The sequence below is a fragment of the Apteryx mantelli genome, chromosome 5, assembly GCF_036417845.1.
Source record: "Apteryx mantelli isolate bAptMan1 chromosome 5, bAptMan1.hap1, whole genome shotgun sequence".
NCBI classification, from domain to species: domain Eukaryota; kingdom Metazoa; phylum Chordata; class Aves; order Apterygiformes; family Apterygidae; genus Apteryx; species Apteryx mantelli.
This window is the reverse complement of record NC_089982.1, coordinates 869,002-888,044: the sequence shown is the minus strand read 5'-3', so window position 1 is coordinate 888,044 and position 19,043 is coordinate 869,002. Positions and strand designations below refer to the sequence as shown.

Sequence of the window (19,043 nt, the reverse complement as noted above, 5' to 3'; positions counted from 1 at the left end):
AGAGGGTGCCTGGCGCCGGGCGCGGAGCGTCTCTCCCTGGCCCCAGGGGCAGGCGTCCGCGGAGCCCAGGCCTGCTCCACGTGCCAGGGCTGAGCGCTCCCCTCCCCGCAGGGAGGAGGAAGGCACGCGGTGTCCTGGGCGGCACCGGTGACCACGTGTGGCCAGCAGGTGAAGCGACGGGATTATCACGCGCTGTTGGGCGCTTGTTCCGCCACACCGGGACAACTGTGTCCAGTTTCGGTCGGCCCTGTTCAGGAGGGACAGTGCAAAATGGGAGAGCGTCTGGCTGAGGGCCACCAAGGTGAACAGAGGACGCTACACCAATGTAGCATTAAGAAGCAGGCATTCTCTTTATTACGGCGCCGGGTGCACGGGGGATAGCTCCACCCTACGTGCACACTGGGTGTCGCATCATCTAAAGTTTATATTGCTCTATCATATACGTACACATTAAATTTCCAGAAATTATTACACATATTCATTCTATTTCCTAGAACTAATTACTACATTTACATAATCATTAGGCATGCAATCTGACTCTCTGGGGGGTCTTCTGTGGGGGTCTCTGGTGGTCCCTAGTGGTCTCAGAAGAGGTGTCACTCAGTGTCTTGCCATGAACTTTGCTCTACTTTTCCATACATGGTCTCAACTTGGCCTGCTTCCTTGTTTGAGAAAAACTGTTTCAGTCCTTATCTTGGCTCCAACTGGCTTCTGCTGGTTTATCTGTACTTTCTCAGGATGTATCAGGCCCAGCTGCACCGGTGTCCTTGGGTATGTTTGTCTGAGGCTCCTGTTGAGACTCCTTCTTGTCCGACATGGTAACAGTTCCCCCATTCGCCCCCCCCGCCCCTTGAGACTCTTTCTTGTCTGGGGCCTTTGGTAACAAAGTGGTTTCCTATTTCTCCTCCCCGAGCAAAAAGAGGGTTAACGTTCACAGGCTTCTGCAAACAGCTACCCTAACTCGGCCTGCCTCGTGCTGACTGCTACCCCGGCTAGTTCCTGGGGCAGGAAGGGCTTTGGCTTCCCGCAGGGTGACGCCGCCGAGTGTGCTGGTGGGTCTCAGCGGCTGGGAGAGGCGGCTGGTGCTGGTCTGTGAAAAGCAACTGTGCAAGCAGGCAGCAAGAGAGAGGACCCTGCGGTCCACCCCGCTCTGGGCTCCCCTGCCCATCTGCCCCGTGCCTGGGCCCATTTCCCGGCAATCCCCTCTGAGACAAGACACCCCCCCTTCACCCAGCCCTTGTCCCGCAGCTCTGAGACTGCCCCCAAGCACCTCTTCTGCTGCTCCCTCAGCCCATCCCAGCTCGGATCCCTCTTCTCCATCCCCACAGCACCTTGGCCCACGCTCCCCAGGCCTCCTCCTGCCTCCCAGCGTGCACAGCCTCAGAGTCCTTCCTCGTACCCCAGGCTTGGCTGGGCTTCAGCGTTGCCGGCAGAGGGGAGCGGGCACGCTGGACAGGCTGCTTTGGTGGCCACGCTCTGCCTGCGGCTCAAGCCTTGTGCTGAAGTCCTCTTTCTGCTGCTACGCATGGGGAGAGACAGCCTGTGCTCTTCTTCCAGGTTCACCGGGCACCCACTCGCTGCAGCTGCCATGGCCAGCGCTGAGGCACACTTGGAGGCGGAGGCTCTTCCCCATATTTCTGACGGAGACACAAATGAGATAAGGGCTGCAGTAGAGAAAGGAGACCTCAGAGCAGCAGCCACAAAAGCACAGGAGATCCTGGCTAGTGAAGAACAGATCCAGCTCCACATTGCTGTAACAGGTGAGTCAGGCTCTGGGAAATCATCTTTCGTCAATGCCATGCGTGGCCTGCAGGACCGTGAGGAGGGCGCAGCTGAGCTTGGAGTGATGGAGACAACGATGGAGTGCAGCCCTTATCCTCACCCCCAGCACTCCCACGTGACTGTCTGGGACCTGCCTGGGATTGGGGCACCCAGTTGCACACCGGACACCTACCTTAAGCAGGTGCATTTTGACCGCTATGACTTCTTCATCATCATCTCCTCCAGCCGCTTCACACAAAATGCTGCAACTCTTGCAAAGGAGATTCAGGCTCAGGGGAAGCATTTCTACTTTGTGCGCTCCAAGGTGGATCAGGACGTGAGCAATGAGCGAAGACTGTACGATGAGGAGGGAGTCCTGAAGGCAAAAGGGAAGCAAGCTACTGAGACCCGGTCTCAGCGGTATGATGAGATGGCAGTCCTGCTTAGGATCAGGCAGGACTGTGAAAGGAAGCTGGCACATCTGGGCATAAGGTCCCCTCAAGTCTTTCTTGTCTGCAGGGATGATTTTAGCTGCAAACCTTCCTGGATGATCTGCCAAGTGAGAAGAAACTCAGCTTCCTACAGTGCCTGGCCATCACTTCAAGGGAGGTCCTGAGAAAGAAAAAGGAGGAGCTGATGAAGTATGTCTGGCTGAAAAGCCTTGCGTCGTGTGGAGCATCTGCTGTTCCCATCCCTGGTCTCTCTGCTGCTGTTGACATTGCAATCCTGGTGACATCCCTGAAAGAGTACTGCTGGACTTCTCACCTAGAAGCTCTGCGTTTCAGGAGGAGCCTCTCAGGAGGAGCGTCTGGGCACAGAGGCATCTCCTTTGGGAGCCACTTGAGGGCTGGGGCTGTGCAGCATGGATGCCGGGGGAGGCTGGGGACAGGCCTGTGAGTTGGGGGAAGTCGCCAACCACGTGTCCATGGTGCTAACACTCGCTCGCTCGGGCGCAGGCTCAGGTTACAATCTGTGCCTTGAGGAGGCCACCAGTGATTATTCCCTGAGGCTCTGCTTCTGAAGAGCTGAAGGACAGTCTGGTTAAGGAGAAATCTTGCAGCCCTGAGGACAAAGGTCCTGGACCACGTGGCCGGGATGCCACTGTCCAGCGTGGCTGCCTGCAGGGGAGATCTCTGCCTTGGCGCTGGGGGTGCTGCCTTCCCCATGGGCGAGGAGAAACAAGCTGCTCTGCGATGTGAGTCCCAGACCCAAGTCCAGGTCTGTGCTTGGCCAGATGCATGCCCCTGCCCTCAGTGCCCCCTTTGGCCCTCTGCCTGGCTGCCCCACCAGCTGCCGTCTGCTTTCCCCAAAGCTGACACACCGGTACCCACAAAACACCCCCCATCCCAGCTTGGCCACGAGGTGCGCTACTGCCTCCATGGCCAGCCCCATGGGGCCTTCAGGCATTGCGTGCTACCCGTGCCATGCACAGCTCACCCTTCTTGGGGCTGCGCCTCTCCCTTGGACACCCCTGCCATCTTCCTCGGGGATGGTCAGTGCTCCAGGCTAGGGAGGACTCTCTGCTCCTCCTTTGCGCCATGTGTGTCATGGGGACAGCCACTGCTGCCTGCTCTTGGGTGCTGCTGCACGACCATCACAGCAATGAAATAAAGTGTGCTTAGAACAATCCCTGTGCAAGTCTCTTCTCCTAGATCTGGACCAGCTTGCCGAGAAGCAAGTGCTGCTTTGTTTTGCAGAAGGGGAGGAAAGGAAACTTTGACCAGAGGAGCGGCTTGGATCTTTGCCCTCATCCAGGCACCTGTGATCTGGGTGTACAAGCGTGCCCAGAGCAATACCGCCTGCAGGTGAGACGGCTGCGCCAGAAAATCCCGCCTTCCATGTCAGCTGCTCCTCCTGCAGCAAACACACAAACGGCTGAACCGGGGGAGAGTCTCGCATATAGGAAAACGTAGCAAGTGCTGGTGTTGCTGGGACATTATTTGACGGTCGGTTAGAGGGAGGTGCAGCAAGCCAGAGGTGCTAGGGTCTCGCTCAGGAAGCTCTTGGCCAAGACTGGGTGGATTTGGATTTGGTCTGGAGAAAGCACTCCAAGGAGCCAGTCCCTCCCCAGAGCACCACCGGCATGACGCCTTCTTTCGGCAAATTCATACCAAATTCCATGGGTACGTGAGCACGGGCACAGACCGCAAGGCAGCTGGCCAGGGGACTGTCTAACGCCTGGTGCCTTGCTAACGATTGCTTTGATGCATCGCAGTGAAGGCTTGCAAGGTTGTGCCTTTGGGGATTCTGGGTACGTGCTGCTTCCCCGCAGTGGTTTCAGAGGAGCTGTTTGAAGCAGAGAGGGCCAAGCTCTCTCTCGGTGCTCACGCTGCCGAGTGGCAAATGCTTACCGTTCGTGTAGCAGCATGGCTTCCCGTCTCGGGGTGTCCTCCCTCCTCCCCCCTATTCGCACAGTCAAAGCATAGCTGACGTGGAGGCTGTCAGAGTCAGCATTTCCATCCTGGGGCAAAGTACGCTATTGCGGCACGTGTTTCCGTCCAGCGTGGGGAGTAACCCCGAACTTCACCGCCTTTCCTCGTGGGAGGGGGACATCGCAATGTGCTACAAAAGCTTCCCCTGGCTCCAAGTGGCTCCGTCGGGCCCCTGCTCTGCCCACTCCACCAGGCGAGGCTGCAGCCCCTCTCGCTGCGGACCCTGCTCTGCCTCACCTGTGTCGCGGGCCAGGCAAGCCAGGTAGCACGCGCCACACGCATTCCTGGTTTACCCACAAGCTCCGCGTGGCTTCCTGGTGCTGCAGGAAGCCTGTTCCCGGGACGTGGGCTGGAGGGCTCAGAGCTCCCTCCGCTCTCTCTCACACGGCCCTGGCGAGGATGCCTGTAGCTGTCTTAAAAAGACGGGAGCTACTTCCACCAGTGACCGTGCTGCTGTGTGGCCCAGGAGCACAGGAAAATGGTGCCGCGTCTGCTCCTTGGCGTTTGGGTGTTTCTGTGCCCCAGACCGCCCGGGCTTTAGGCTGCTCCGTGCACGTGGTGCTGCGGTGAGAGAGCCGGTGCTCTGGAGGGGAAGAGGAGAAATTCCTCGTCTTCCAGGAGAGGGGCGCTTCTGGTTTAGGGCCACGCAGAGCCCCACCTCTCCCCTCAGCTTGCAGGCTTTCGTGTCATTTCTCCCAGGATGCATGCAAGGCTTGGCCAAAAAGATGGCGATGGTGTGCTTTCCTCACTGCAGCCCCTTGCCTTCCGCACAGCTGAAGGGCAAAGCGCAGCCTGGCCGGACTCTGCTCGCCACGATGGGCTGTGCAGCTCAGCGGGGCTCCCAGGGCAGCGCTGGCGGTGAAGGGGGAAGTTGCTCTCTCGCTTTTACCCTTGGCTCGACTAATGATCCAGAAGCATTCCCATACGTAGGGCTTTGCCTGAAGCACCTGAGAGCTGGTGGAAAAGAACTTGCTTGAGAACGACATGTGTTTGGGCCTGTCCCGCATGCTTTCGCTCCACTCGAACCTCATCTGGACCTGTGTGACCTGGAGATTCAGCTCCTGTGCTTGGGATTTTCCCCTCTCGGAGTATTTCCTTGAAGAAGGGAGTAGAAATCCTGTCTGCGTAGGGCTTGCGTGTTCCCCCACTGGGGACATGGGCAGATTTCCCCCATAATTCAGACCTTTGCTCTTTGGAATGTGTTGCAAAAGCCGCTCCAGGCTCCCACAAACGGCAGGGGCTCCCAGCCAAGCAGGAGGGGACGTGAGCGGAGGGAGAGCAAGGAGGGGCTCTTCCCTTCCCCACTGGACACACTCTCCCAAAGACAGCCGCTGACTGTGGGTCCTTCTGCTGATTCCTTCCCTTACTCCTGCAGAGGCAGAGAGGAGCTCGCTCGCGCGCTTGCTCGCTCTCTCAGGCCTCTGAGCCCATCGCCCTCGTATTGCCCAAGCCCTGCCTACAGAGAAAGCGAAAGAAGGAACCTGCAAGAGCGAAAACATGTGGAGGGGAGTGCCTGGCCTGGGGCTGGAAGGACTTTGCTTTCCTCCCCTGGGCTGAGGTTTTGTTGGCTTTGAGGGGGTGCTGGCTTTGTGTCTAATTCGGGGTGGGCTGTGCCTCCTCTTCCTGCTCTGAGTGTCTCCTCGGCGCAGCCCTTAGCTGAGGGCAGCGGTTCTGGCTGCCCCGGGTGGCCTGGGGACGAGTTTGCCTTGCTGCCGGGAAGGCGACGGAGAAGAGCTCAGGCAAGCCGTGGGAAAGGGTCCCCGGCCGAGGACGGGCGCCCCTTTGGCGTCCTCTCCGTCGCAATCTGCAGTCCCAAACGCTGCTTTATAGCACAGCCAGGCATCCCCACTGGCCCCTGGCAGGCCGGGAGCCCTGCGTCGCTCTCCCGGTCCCACGTCAGTGGCGCGAGACTGTTGCTTTCTTGTGAGCAAAACCTTAGCCCTGCTCCCGGCAGCCCACACCCCAGGCTGCTCCGCACAGCACCGACTCCTTGTCATGGGCTCCTTGTCCGTCGTTTGCGTGCTGCGGTGGTGAGCAGGCCGGGTCTCCTCCCCAAGAAGCCCCTTGGGCCTGTTCTCCCCTCCTAGAGAAGGAGGTTCAGAAACTGCAAGGCCTGTGCTAAGTCACCTGTCACACACAGCGCCTGCATGGTGCAAGCAGCTTTCCCGCCGGGGATTAAAAACCTCATCCCTTCAGACCCAGTCGCTTTCCTCACAGCTGCAGCCCGGCGGAGAGGCAGGAGCTATCTGCCCAGCTTCAGGTGCCGTCAGGGCACGCGCAAGGGCTGCGCTTGGCTCCGCCGCAGCTCCCCCTGCTCGGCCTCCCAGCTCGGCTCCCGCTCTGCCCTTGCACACACACGCTCTCCGGCAGGCACAACGCCTCCGGCCTTTGGTCGGGGGCTCGGAGCGTCGCCCGGAGGTTATTCGGCCCGGGAGGGACTGCGTGCCCTTGCGGGAACCGCACAGGTCTGCTGCGCCCGGGCGCTCCCGTTAAGGACGCTCTGGCTCCGCGGTCGCTACGAGCCGCAGCAGGCTGACAGCCGACGAGAAGGGCTGGGCCGCCGTCACGTGAGGCATCAGCCCCAGTGCCGTCTGCGCCCGGCTCCGCCGCAGCCCCGCAGGGTTTGGCGGCAGAGGGAGGGCCTTCAACGAGAGCAGCTTCTGCCCTCCCGCCAAGGGCCTGGGGGGCTGAGCGCCCGGCCCCGCGGGTCTGCTCCCCCGCGCCCACGCGACCCCGACGAGGAGCGGGCTCCGCTGGCACCGGTGCGGAGCAGGGGCAGGGGGGCAGCCTCGCCCCAGGGCTGCTCTGCGCCCGTGGCCTCACGGCGCCCTGCCGGAGACGCCTTTGCGAGAAGAGGGTGCCTGGCGCCGGGCGCGGAGCGTCTCTCCCTGGCCCCAGGGGCAGGCGTCCGCGGAGCCCAGGCCTGCTCCACGTGCCAGGGCTGAGCGCTCCCCTCCCCGCAGGGAGGAGGAAGGCACGCGGTGTCCTGGGCGGCACCGGTGACCACGTGTGGCCAGCAGGTGAAGCGACGGGATTATCACGCGCTGTTGGGCGCTTGTTCCGCCACACCGGGACAACCGTGTCCAGTCTCGGTCGGCCCTGTTCAAGAGGGACGGTGCAAAATGGGAGAGCGTCTGGCTGAGGGCCACCAAGGTGAACAGAGGACGCTACACCAATGTAGCATTAAGAAGCAGGCATTCTCTTTATTACGGCGCCGGGTGCACGGGGGATAGCTCCACCCTACGTGCACACTGGGTGTCGCATCATCTAAAGTTTATATTGCTCTATCATATACGTACACATTAAATTTCCAGAAATTATTACACATATTCATTCTATTTCCTAGAACTAATTACTACATTTACATAATCATTAGGCATGCAATCTGACTCTCTGGGGGGTCTTCTGTGGGGGTCTCTGGTGGTCCCTAGTGGTCTCAGAAGAGGTGTCACTCAGTGTCTTGCCATGAACTTTGCTCTACTTTTCCATACATGGTCTCAACTTGGCCTGCTTCCTTGTTTGAGAAAAACTGTTTCAGCCCTTATCTTGGCTCCAACTGGCTTCTGCTGGTTTATCTGTACTTTCTCAGGATGTATCAGGCCCAGCTGCACCGGTGTCCTTGGGTATGTTTGTCTGAGGCTCCTGTTGAGACTCCTTCTTGTCCGACATGGTAACAGTTCCCCCATTCGCCCCCCCCGCCCCTTGAGACTCTTTCTTGTCTGGGGCCTTTGGTAACAAAGTGGTTTCCTATTTCTCCTCCCCGAGCAAAAAGAGGGTTAACGTTCACAGGCTTCTGCAAACAGCTACCCTAACTCGGCCTGCCTCGTGCTGGCTGCTACCCCGGCTAGTTCCCGGGGCAGGAAGGGCTTTGGCTTCCCGCAGGGTGACGCCGCCGAGTGTGCTGGTGGGTCTCAGCGGCTGGGAGAGGCGGCTGGTGCTGGTCTGTGAAAAGCAACTGTGCAAGCAGGCAGCAAGAGAGAGGACCCTGCGGTGCACACCGCTCTGGGCTCCCCTGCCCATCTGCCCCGTGCCTGGGCCCGTTTCCCAGCAATCCCCTCTGAGACAAGACACCCCCCTCTTCACCCAGCCCTTGTCCCGCAGCTCTGAGACTGCCCCCAAGCACCTCTTCTGCTGCTCCCTCAGCCCATCCCAGCTCGGATCCCTCTTCTCCGTCCCCACAGCACCTTGGCCCACGCTCCCCAGGCCTCCTCCTGCCTCCCAGCGTGCACAGCCCCAGAGTCCTTCCTCGTACCCCAGGCTTGGCTGGGCTTCAGCGTTGCCGGCAGAGGGGAGCGGGCACGCTGGACAGGCTGCTTTGGTGGCCACGCTCTGCCTGCGGCTCAAGCCTTGTGCTGAATTCCTCTTTCTGCTGCTACGCATGGGGAGAGACAGCCTGTGCTCTTCTTCCAGGTTCACCGGGCACCCACTCGCTGCAGCTGCCATGGCCAGCGCTGAGGCACACTTGGAGGCGGAGGCTCTTCCCCATATTTCTGACGGAGACACAAATGAGATAAGGGCTGCAGTAGAGAAAGGAGACCTCAGAGCAGCAGCCACAAAAGCACAGGAGATCCTGGCTAGTGAAGAACAGATCCAGCTCCACATTGCTGTAACAGGTGAGTCAGGCTCTGGGAAATCATCTTTCGTCAATGCCATGCGTGGCCTGCAGGACCATGAGGAGGGCGCAGCTGAGCTTGGAGTGATGGAGACAACGATGGAGTGCAGCCCTTATCCTCACCCCCAGCACTCCCACGTGACTGTCTGGGACCTGCCTGGGATTGGGGCACCCAGTTGCACACCGGACACCTACCTTAAGCAGGTGCATTTTGACCGCTATGACTTCTTCATCATCATCTCCTCCAGCCGCTTCACACAAAATGCTGCAACTCTTGCAAAGGAGATTCAGGCTCAGGGGAAGCGTTTCTACTTTGTGCGCTCCAAGGTGGATCAGGACGTGAGCAATGAGCGAAGACTGTACAATGAGGAGGGAGTCCTGAAGGCAAAAGGGAAGCAAGCTACTGAGACCCGGTCACAGCGGTATGATGAGATGGCAGTCCTGCTTAGGATCAGGCAGGACTGTGAAAGGAAGCTGGCACGTCTGGGCATAAGGTCCCCTCAAGTCTTTCTTGTCTGCAGGGATGATTTTAGCATGAAGTACGATGGTCCCAGACTGCTGAAAACCTTCCTGGATGATCTGCCAAGTGAGAAGAAACTCAGCTTCCTACAGTGCCTGGCCATCACTTCAAGGGAGGTCCTGAGAAAGAAAAAGGAGGAGCTGATGAAGTATGTCTGGCTGAAAAGCCTTGCGTCGTGTGGAGCATCTGCTGTTCCCATCCCTGGTCTCTCTGCTGCTGTTGACATTGCAATCCTGGTGACATCCCTGAAAGAGTACTGCCGGACCTTTGGCCTGGCTGAGGAATCCCTCCAGAAACTTGCAGAACAGGTGAACAAGCCTGTCAAGGAGCTCACAGATGGCATAAAGACCCCCCTGGACCACGAAATAACCAAGGATCTTGTAATTAAGCTGTTGACCCAAAGCATTGGGGGTGCTGCGAAAAATCTTCCATTTTTGTTGAAATCCATCCCCACTTTCTTAGGGCCTATAGGTTCTCTGGTGTCTGCAGCAATGGCTTTCCCCACCACGTTCTTTCTGTTGAGGAATTTTCTGTCTGATGCTGCTGCTGATGCCGAACGTGTTCTGCAGAAGGCTTTAGAGGGGACGACTCAAAAGAGCCACTTGTGGAGCTGAGCACAAACTGTGTGAAAGGAGTGTGTGGAGCTGCCAAGAGCAGGGGGGAGAGGGGCTGAGTCCAGCCAGCTGGATTCTCCACGGGTGGCCAATGCCTTGCTGTGTGGAAGTGCTGCAGGGTGCTCTGGTGGCGCTGGGGAGTGGGGTGAACCGCTGAAGCTATGTGTGTCTTGGCAGCAGGACAGCTCAGGAGGAGTGTGGCCAAGACTGCTCCTGCAGTAGTCTATTGCTTTCTTGTGAAGCTAGTTAGCAGTAGGTCTTCTATTGGGAATTAACATAGTATTATTTTTTTTATGCCAATGCTTTTCTATTGTCTCCTGTTCTATTAATATTTCTAGTAGTATTGTTCTAGTGTATTTCTACTGTTGTGTGACTGTTTCTACAGCCTTTATGTTAATATTTGAATTATGATTTTCATTTTCCTTTTAGTGGTATTCCTAGCTTAATTCTTGTCTTTACTTGCCTTTCATGACTGTTCATCGCTTTTAATAGCACTCATGCAAAGATTCCATTTTGTCATGGGTATTTCTGTGATTTTCAACACAATGAAATCTAGGCTCCCTGCCTATATTGAATCCTCTGCCTACGATGAATACCTGTCCCGGTCTAGAGCCTCCGAAGTCCCGCCGTCGGGTGCACAAGCGCACCAGGCGCGCAGGTCCCTGGAGTATCAGCCCAGGCTCTCAGTCCTTCTAACATCCCTGCCTGGACCAGGAGCACAGGTGCCCCCAGGCTCTCGTGTCACGGGCACCCAGCCCTGCGGCTCCCGTGTCCCACAGCCCCTCTCCAGCTGCTGCTCCTCAGACCTCTCAATGCACCCGCGCACCAAGCAGACAACAACCTCGCACAGAAATACGGTTTCATGAGAAGGTAGCCCAGACTGCGGCACTGGGGCACGGGGTGCGAGCAGACGAGCGCACGGACCAGCTGCTCTCTTGCACCCCGCCTGCCCCTCTTGTCCCCCTTCTCTCCATTTCCCCGTGCCTCTTCTCCTCCCACCCACCTCCATCTCTCCCTTTCTCCACCCTTGTCTCCTTCCACATAAACAACCAGCCCCTAATTACTTTCTCCCCCACTGGTCCCCGTTTCAATACCTCCAAGCTACGTGAAAGCTACCCCATAAATGCTACCAATAAATTGTAGAAAGAGCTTTTCATCTCTCAAAGAGATTCTAAAATTTGAACAAATTAGTCTCTGAACTGAGCTAATTGAACTATTTGGAAGCAAGGAAATTTCCTCCATATACCTTGGGGTGGGGGTGGGGGTGGGGGTGGGGCCAAGCCCCGCCCAGCCCCAGGTACGCGGGGGAGCTCAGGAACGAGCTCCGTGGCTGCTCCGGGGCCTTGGGAAAGGCAGGGTGAGGGGGCTGGTGTTGGGTTATGGGTGCTCAGACCCTGTCCTGGTATTCCTGCCACGCTGCCTGTCCTGGCTTCCACCTGCTGCATACTGCCTTGTTACGTCTGAGTTTCTCCAGGGGCTCCTTGTTCGTCCATGCAGGTCTCCTGCCATCTTTGCTTGCCTTCCCGATTATTGGGATGGACTGTTCTTGGCCTTGGAGGAGGTGATCCTTGAATATGGACCAGCTTTCTAGGACCCCTCTTCCCACTAGGCCCCTGTCCCTTGCGCTTCTTTCAAGCAGGTCCCCAAAGAGGCCACAGTTGCTTTCCTGAAGTCCGGGGTTGTAATCCTCCTTCTTGCGCTGCTCTCAGGGTCCTGAACCCCACCACCTCATGGTCACTGCAGCCAAGGCTGCCCCCAACCTTTATATCCCCAGCCAGCCCTTGCTTGCTCGAAGGTACGAGGTCCAGCAGAGCATGTCTTCTTGAGGACTCCTCTAGCATATCACCCGTAGCTGGAAGTTGTCGCTGATGCTCTCCAGGAACCTGCTGGTTTGCTTGTGCCCTGCTGTGTTGTCCCTCCAGCAGTTATGAGGGTGGTTCAAGTCCCCCCTGAGGATCAGCGCCTGTGAACACGGGGCTCCTACTGGCTTTGGTACTTTCCAGGTTGCCACGGCAGTATCTTTGGTGCTCACTTGGAAGAGCAGCAGGGGTAATCGTCCGAGGGGTGGACAAGCTGTGGCAGTCTCTCCACAGCACTGTGGATCCAAGCCCCCAGCAAGCAGCAATCGTCTCCAGGTGACAGGTGAGGTCTGCAGATGAGCGCCTCTGTCACTTGCAGCAGGCGCTAACCCACCGCAGTCACTCACCGCTTCCTCCACCCCAAGAACGACTGAACATTAGTGTTGTAGAAAGCTGCTAGCAGCAATTTGGTTCAGAGCGCCCTTATTCCCACGCACCGGCAGCTGCAGGGGAAGTGTGCCTGATGCACAGGTCAGGCAGAGGCTTCCCTGCTTACAACAAGCAAATGACTTGCGTACGGTTCTTAGGGTGGTACAGTCACCCTCTGATTGGCTAAATGTTCACTGAGGAGCTAAGAGAATGTTTTTTTGGGGGGGGTTTCACTAGCAACCTCTACAACTTCCAGCTGCTTTTATCCACTTTGACTTCCTGTGTTTTACAAGGTACAAGACCTCACCCAAGGTTCAAGACTTCATTCCTTGTTCTATCTCAAGGTGGCAGTGATTAGTAAAATGAAGTTAGCCTTGCTGCTCTTGATTCTCTTTTGCTTCCATGTTGGAATAGGATGCCCAGGGAAGGGGTGGACTCCCTGTCCCCAGCAATATTCGAGACTCGCCTTGACAGGGCTCTGGAGAACCTCATCATATGACTATGAGTCAATCATCTCCCCCTCCCCATAACTAGGGGGCAGCCCAGAGCCCCTGGAGCTCTCCTGCACAGCAGCGGGCTGCACCGCAGAACCTCCTCTTGAGCAGGGATGCCTCTCAAGGTTACTCCTCAAGGTCGAGAGATTCCCTACCCACGACAGATCCTCAGTAAGTGATTAATAGCATGCTGAACTTTATGAAACTTTCATGAGCTATATCTCTGATTAATTGTGCACATATTCCCTTAGACATATACCGTTGACCAAGTCTGGGACTAGGACTGGATCCAGCCGCACCCAGGCTCCTTTCCGAAGGAGTTTAGAAAGCAAGGGGGTCCTTTCTGAACCTCGTGACTCAACGGGAGAGATTCCTGCGCACACACTCCTTTAGACATGAACCGTTGAGCAAGTCTGGGACTAGGATCAGATCCAGCTGCACCCAGGCTCCTCTCTGAAGGAGTTTAGAAGGCAAGGGTGTCCAGTCTGAACCTCGTGACTCAACGGGAGGGTCTCCGTTGTGCATGCATCTGACCCTGTCCTTCATGAAGTAAATAACTGAGTGAGCCTTGCCAATCGAACCTCGTTAAATCGTTCTTATTTACGATTGAACTTCGTTAAGTCGCTGTCTTACCGCAATAAACGTAGTGCTGCTTCCCTCTTACGAGGGGAGTGCATCGCTCCTTCCGCGACACAGGGGCTCCCAGCCAAGCAGGAGGGGACGTGAGCGGAGGGAGAGCAAGGAGGGGCTCTTCCCTTCCCCACTGGACACACTCTCCCAAAGACTGCCGCTGACTGTGGGTCCTTCTGCCGATTCCTTCCCTTACTCCTGCAGAGGCAGAGAGGAGCTCGCTCGCGCGCTTGCTCGCTCTCTCAGGCCTCTGAGCCCATCGCCCTCGTATTGCCCAAGCCCTGCCTACAGAGAAAGCGAAAGAAGGAACCTGCAAGAGCGAAAACATGTGGAGGGGAGTGCCTGGCCTGGGGCTGGAAGGACTTTGCTTTCCTCCCCTGGGCTGAGGTTGTGTTGGCTTTGAGGGGGTGCTGGCTTTGTGTCTAATTCGGGGTGGGCTGTGCCTCCTCTTCCCGCTCTGAGTGTCTCCTCGGCGCAGCCTTTAGCTGAGGGCAGCGGTTCTGGCTGCCCCGGGTGGCCTGGGGACGAGATTGCCTTGCTGCCGGGAAGGCGATGGAGAAGAGCTCAGGCAAGCTGTGGGAAAGGGTCCCCGTCCCTGCTCAAACTCTCTTAGTTTCCAAGTTCCTTTTTATACGACTGGGACTCTGGGCAAACACTGCTTTTGCTGACCTCTGCGAGTCGCACAAGCACAGGACTGTTTCTTCTTTTTCTGCTTCGAAAGTCCGTGCTAGCGAGGGAAGACCGCAGTACCTCCGTATCGCTTCCTCCCTCCCTGGGGTCTGTGCAGTTTCTATTCCACGGCCTTGCACGTAGTGTTGACAAACTTCTCCAATCCTGTTAACTCCTTACTCACTCGTCATGCGGTTGACTGTTCAAGAAAGAGTGCAAAATGGGAGAGCGTCTGGCAGAGGGCCACCAAGGTGAACAGAGGGCTGGAGAACTTGCCTATGGGAAAGGCTGAAGGAGTTGGCTCTATCGCAGCCTGGAGAAGCTCCAGCTCGTGGGGATCTAATCCCACTCTCCCAATACCTACAGGGGAGTTAGAGAGGAGCGGAGAGCCCTGGCTTCGTGAGGATGGACAGTGACAGGAGAAGAAGCAGTGGGCACAGGCTTTTTGGGGGGGGGGAATTCAGTCCGCGTGGCAGGAGCAGCAGGGGTAGCCGGCTGTGCCCGCGGGCTCCCTCCTGCCCTTCCTGCCGTGCTGCAGAACCTGCCGATAGCCAGCAGGAAGACTTTTTCCCTGCCAGCCGAGCTCACTTCCCCTGGCTTTGGGGAGCAACCTCCAGCTGCTGGCTGCTCAGGAGCCTCCTTAAATGCAAAGCCAGCCCTCTTGGCTGCACGTCACACCTGGGCTGAACATTTAAACTCGGGAGAGCAGGAGAGCAGGAGCAGAGGGCTGGTGCGGGCCAGCCAGGAGCCTTTTGTTGGTCCTCAGCTGCTGTGCGGAGGGGTGAGAGCTGCCTTGGGCGCCCCTGCCCAGGCGCCAGGTACTGCTGCGGAGGTGTGCGGGAGCGAGGGGCTGGGTGGTGTCCTCGGGGCATGAGGGAGAGTTTGTCCTGTGCTGGTCAGGGGAAGAGGAGCAGAATGCCAGTTCCCCTGGGCCTGGCATTGTCTGCAAGTTTATGGTCCAGATGAGCAAGCTGGAGAAGGGAGCTTAGTGCCCCCCAACCCCCGTGCCCGCCCGCCCGCCCCCTTCTTGTGATGGCCTTGAAGGTCTTGCTTTCTACGGGGCTTCAGTCTCCTTGGAGGAGATGCGTCTCCTTGGAGGGAATGGGTGTGATTGCAGCAGGGCATCTCCGAGGTCCCAGCAGCCCCCCATCTGGCACCCTGTGGTCAGAGCTGCCACCAGCTTCACGAGTGGTGGAAGCAAGTGGAGCCTGCAAGAGGGCTGGGGCTGGCCTTGGCGCTTCCCTAGAGGGGTCTGAGCGTGCGGAGATGAGGACGCGGTCCCCGAGAGAGGTCGGGCCAGTTGCCGTGGTGGTTCCTGCTGTGCTATGCGTGGTCCTGGTGCAGGGGTGTGAGGCTTCCCTGGGCTCTTCTCTGCTCCCGGGCTTCCCTGGTGGCTGGAGAGAAGGTCCCTACGGGAGAGGGTAAAGAATACCTCGCCCATGATTAGTCCGTTCAGATTGCGCTGTGGTCTTCTGATTTGCTCTTGCCGTTGCTCGTGGTGCTCCCAGTGTGCTTCTTCTGGACCTTTCTGGACGCTCTCGCACTTCCTGATGACCATCAGGCTGTTTGCACAGCTTGGCTGTGTGCTCCCTTGGCGGCATGCCAAAATGACGCTGTAGTTTGGGACAGGTGGTTTCCTATTTCTCCTCCCCGAGCAAAAAGAGGGTTAATGTTCACAGGCTTCTGCAAACAGCTACCCTAACTCGGCCTGCCTCGTGCTGGCTGCTACCCCGGCTAGTTCCCGGGGCAGGAAGGGCTTTGGCTTCCCGCAGGGTGACACTGCCGAGTGTGCTAGTGGGTCTCAGCGGCTGGGAGAGGCGGCTGGTGCTGGTCTGCGAAAAGCAACTGTGCAAGCAGGCAGCAAGAGAGAGGACCCTGCGGTGCACACCGCTCTGGGCTCCCCTGCCCATCTGCCCCGTGCCTGGGCCCATTTCCCGGCAATCCCCTCTGAGACAAGACACCCCCCTCTTCACCCAGCCGTTGTCCCACAGCTCTGAGACTGCCCCCAAGCACCTCTTCTGCTGCTTCCTCAGCCCATCCCAGCTCGGATCCCTCTTCTCCATCCCCACAGCGCCTTGGCCCACGCTCCCCAGGCCTCCTCCTGCCTCCCAGCTTGCACAGCCTCAGAGTCCTTCCTCGTACCCCAGGCTTGGCTGGGCTTCAGCGTTGCCGGCAGAGGGGAGCGGGGACGCTGGACAGGCTGCTTTGGTGGCCACGCTCTGCCTGCGGCTCAAGCCTTGTGCTGAATTCCTCTTTCTGCTGCTACGCATGGGGAGAGACAGCCTGTGCTCTTCTTCCAGGTTCACCGGGCTCCCACTCGCTGCAGCTGCCATGGCCAGCGCTGAGGCACACTTGGAGGCGGAGGCTCTTCCCCCTATTTCTGAAGGAGACATGAATGAGATAAGGGCTGCAGTAGAGAAAGGAGACCTCACAGCAGCAGCCACAAAAGCACACGAGATCCTGGCTAATGAAGAACAGATCCAGCTCCACATTGCTGTAACAGGTGAGTCAGGCTCTGGGAAATCATCTTTCGTCAATGCCATGCGTGGCCTGCAGGACCATGAGGAGGGCGCAGCTGAGATTGGAGTGACAGAGACAACGATGGAGTGCAGCCCTTATCCTCACCCACAGCACTCCCACGTGATTTTCTGGGACCTGCCTGGGATTGGGACACCCAAATTCAGACCGGACACCTACCTTAAGCAGGTGCATTTTGACCACTATGACTTCTTCATCATCATCTCCTCCAGCCGCTTCACATGCAATGATGCAACTCTTGCAAAGGCGATTCAGGCTCGGGGGAAGCATTTCTACTTTGTGCGCTCCAAGGTGGATCAGGACGTGAGCAATGAGCGAAAACTGTACAATGAGGAGGGAGTCCTGAAGGCAAAAGGGAAGCAAGCTACTGAGATCCGGCCACAGCGGTATGATGAGATGGCAGTCCTGGCTAGCATCAGGCAGGACTGTGAAAGGAACCTGGCACGTCTGGGCATAAGGTCCCCTCAAGTCTTTCTTGTCTGCAGGGATGATTTTAGCATGATGTACGATGGTCCCAGACTGCTGAAAACCTTCCTGGATGATCTGCCAAGTGAGAAGAAACTCAGCTTCCTACGGTGCCTGGCCATCACTTCAAGGGAGGTCGTGAGACAGAAAAAGAAGGAGCTGATGAAGTATGTCTGGCTGAAAAGCCTTGCGTCATGTGGAGCATCTGCTGTTCCCATCCCTGGTCTCTCTACTGCTGTTGACATTGCAATCCTGGTGACATCCCTGAAAGAGTACTGCCGGACCTTTGGCCTGTCTGAGGAATCCCTCCAGAAGCTTGCAGAACAGGTGAACAAGCCTGTCAAGGAGCTGAAGGCTGTCATAAAGACCCCCCTGCACCATGAAATAACCAAGGATCTTGTAATTAAGCTGTTGACCAAAAGCATTGGGAGTGCTGTGCAATATCCTCTGCTTGTGTTAAAAGTCATCCCTGTAGTCGGGTGGGTCATAGGCTCTCTGGCATCTGCAGCAATTTCTTTCCCCACCACGTTCTTTCTGTTGAAGAATTTTCTGTCTGATGCTGCTGCTGATGCCGAACGTGTTCTGCAGAAGGCTTTAGAGGGGACGACTCAAAAGAGCCACTTGTGGAGCTGAGCACGAACTGTGTGAAAGGAGTGTGTGGAGCTGCCAAGAGCAGGGGGGAGAGGGGCTGAGTCCAGCCAGCTGAATTCTCCACGGGTGGCCAATGCCTTGCTGTGTGGAAGTGCTGCAGGGTGCTCTGCTGGCGCTGGGGAGTGGGGGGAACCGCTGAAGCTATGTGTGTCTTGGCAGCAGGACAGCTCAGGAGGAGTGTGGCCAAGACTGCTCCTGCAGTAGTCTATTGCTTTCTTGTGAAGCTAGTTAGCAGTAGGTCTTCTATTGGGAATTAACATAGTATTATTTTTTTTATGCCAATGCTTTTCTATTGTCTCCTGTTCTATTAATATTTCTAGTAGTATTGTTCTAGAGTATTTCTACTGTTGTGTGACTGTTTCTAGAGCCTTTATGTTAATATTTGAATTATGATTTTCGTTTTCCTTTTAGTGGTATTCCTAGCTTAATTCTTGTCTTTACTTGCCTTTCACGACTGTTCATCGCTTTTAATAGCACTCATGCAAAGATTCCATTTTGTCATGGGTATTTCTGTGATTTTCAACACAATGAAATCTAGGCTCCCTGCCTATATTGAATCCTCTGCCTACGATGAATACCTGCCCCGGTCTAGAGCCTCCGAAGTCCTGCCGTCAGGTGCACAAGCGCACCAGGCGCGCAGGTCCCTGGAGTATCAGCCCAGGCTCTCAGTCCTTCTAACATCCCTGCCTGGACCAGGAGCACAGGTGCCCCCAGGCTCTCGTGTCACGGGCACCCAGCCCTGCGGCTCCCGTGTCCCACAGCCCCTCTCCAGCTGCTGCTCCTCGAACCTCTCAATGCACCCATGCACCGAGCAGACAACAACCTTGCACAGAAATACGGTTTCATGAGAAGGTAGCCCAGACTGCGGCACTGGGGCACGGGGTGCGAGCAGACGAGCGCACGGACCAGCTGCTCTCTTGCACCCCGCCTGCCCCTCTTGTCCCCCTTCTCTCCATTTCCCCGTGCCTCTTCTCCTCCCACCCACCTCCATCTCTCCCTTTCTCCACCCTTGTCTCCTTCCACATAAACAACCAGCCCCTAATTACTTTCTCCCCCACTGGTCCCCGTTTCAATACCTCCAAGCTACGTGAAAGCTACCCCATAAATGCTACCAATAAATTGTAGAAAGAGCTTTTCATCTCTCAAAGAGATTCTAAAATTTGAACAAATTAGTCTCTGAACTGAGCTAATTGAACTATTTGGAAGCAAGGAAATTTCCTCCATATACCTTGGGGTGGGGGTGGGGGTGGGGGTGGGGCCGAGCCCCGCCCAGCCCCAGGTACGCGGGGGAGCTCAGGAACGAGCTCCGTGGCTGCTCCGGGGCCTTGGGAAAGGCAGGGTGAGGGGGCGGGTGTTGGGTTATGGGTGCTCAGACCCTGTCCTGGCATTCCTGCCACGCTGCCTGTCCCGGCTTCCACCTGCTGCATAC

The 19,043-nt window shown here is 57.1% G+C and overlaps 3 protein-coding genes across 5 annotated transcripts; all 3 read left to right on the top strand.

The window, feature by feature from the left end:
- The first annotated feature begins 387 nt into the window (after positions 1-387).
- Positions 388-3,213, top strand: LOC136992160 (interferon-inducible GTPase 5-like). Of its 2 annotated transcripts, none has more exons than XM_067297048.1 (2): positions 388-771; positions 1,558-3,213. In XM_067297048.1, exons 1-2 carry the CDS (start codon positions 527-529, stop codon positions 2,375-2,377), a joined length of 1,065 nt encoding a protein of 354 aa, XP_067153149.1. In that variant the 5' UTR covers positions 388-526; the 3' UTR covers positions 2,378-3,213. The 2 variants fall into 2 exon arrangements, with proteins under 2 accessions (XP_067153149.1, XP_067153150.1); XM_067297049.1 differs by having other exon boundaries at positions 388-818.
- A 4,219-nt stretch (positions 3,214-7,432) lies between these two features.
- On the top strand, positions 7,433-10,448 carry LOC136992159 (interferon-inducible GTPase 5-like). 2 transcript variants are annotated; one of them, XM_067297046.1, is made up of 2 exons: positions 7,433-7,816; positions 8,604-10,448. In XM_067297046.1, the coding sequence occupies exons 1-2, from the start codon at positions 7,572-7,574 to the stop codon at positions 9,937-9,939; spliced, it is 1,581 nt and encodes a 526-aa protein (XP_067153147.1). In that variant the 5' UTR covers positions 7,433-7,571; the 3' UTR covers positions 9,940-10,448. The 2 variants fall into 2 exon arrangements, with proteins under 2 accessions (XP_067153147.1, XP_067153148.1); XM_067297047.1 differs by having other exon boundaries at positions 7,433-7,863.
- A 4,088-nt stretch (positions 10,449-14,536) lies between these two features.
- Positions 14,537-18,103, top strand: LOC136992158 (interferon-inducible GTPase 5-like). Its single transcript, XM_067297045.1, has 2 exons — positions 14,537-14,778; positions 16,261-18,103. The coding sequence occupies exon 2, from the start codon at positions 16,292-16,294 to the stop codon at positions 17,594-17,596; it is 1,305 nt and encodes a 434-aa protein (XP_067153146.1). The 5' UTR covers positions 14,537-14,778; positions 16,261-16,291; the 3' UTR covers positions 17,597-18,103.
- The last annotated feature ends 940 nt before the right edge of the window (positions 18,104-19,043 follow it).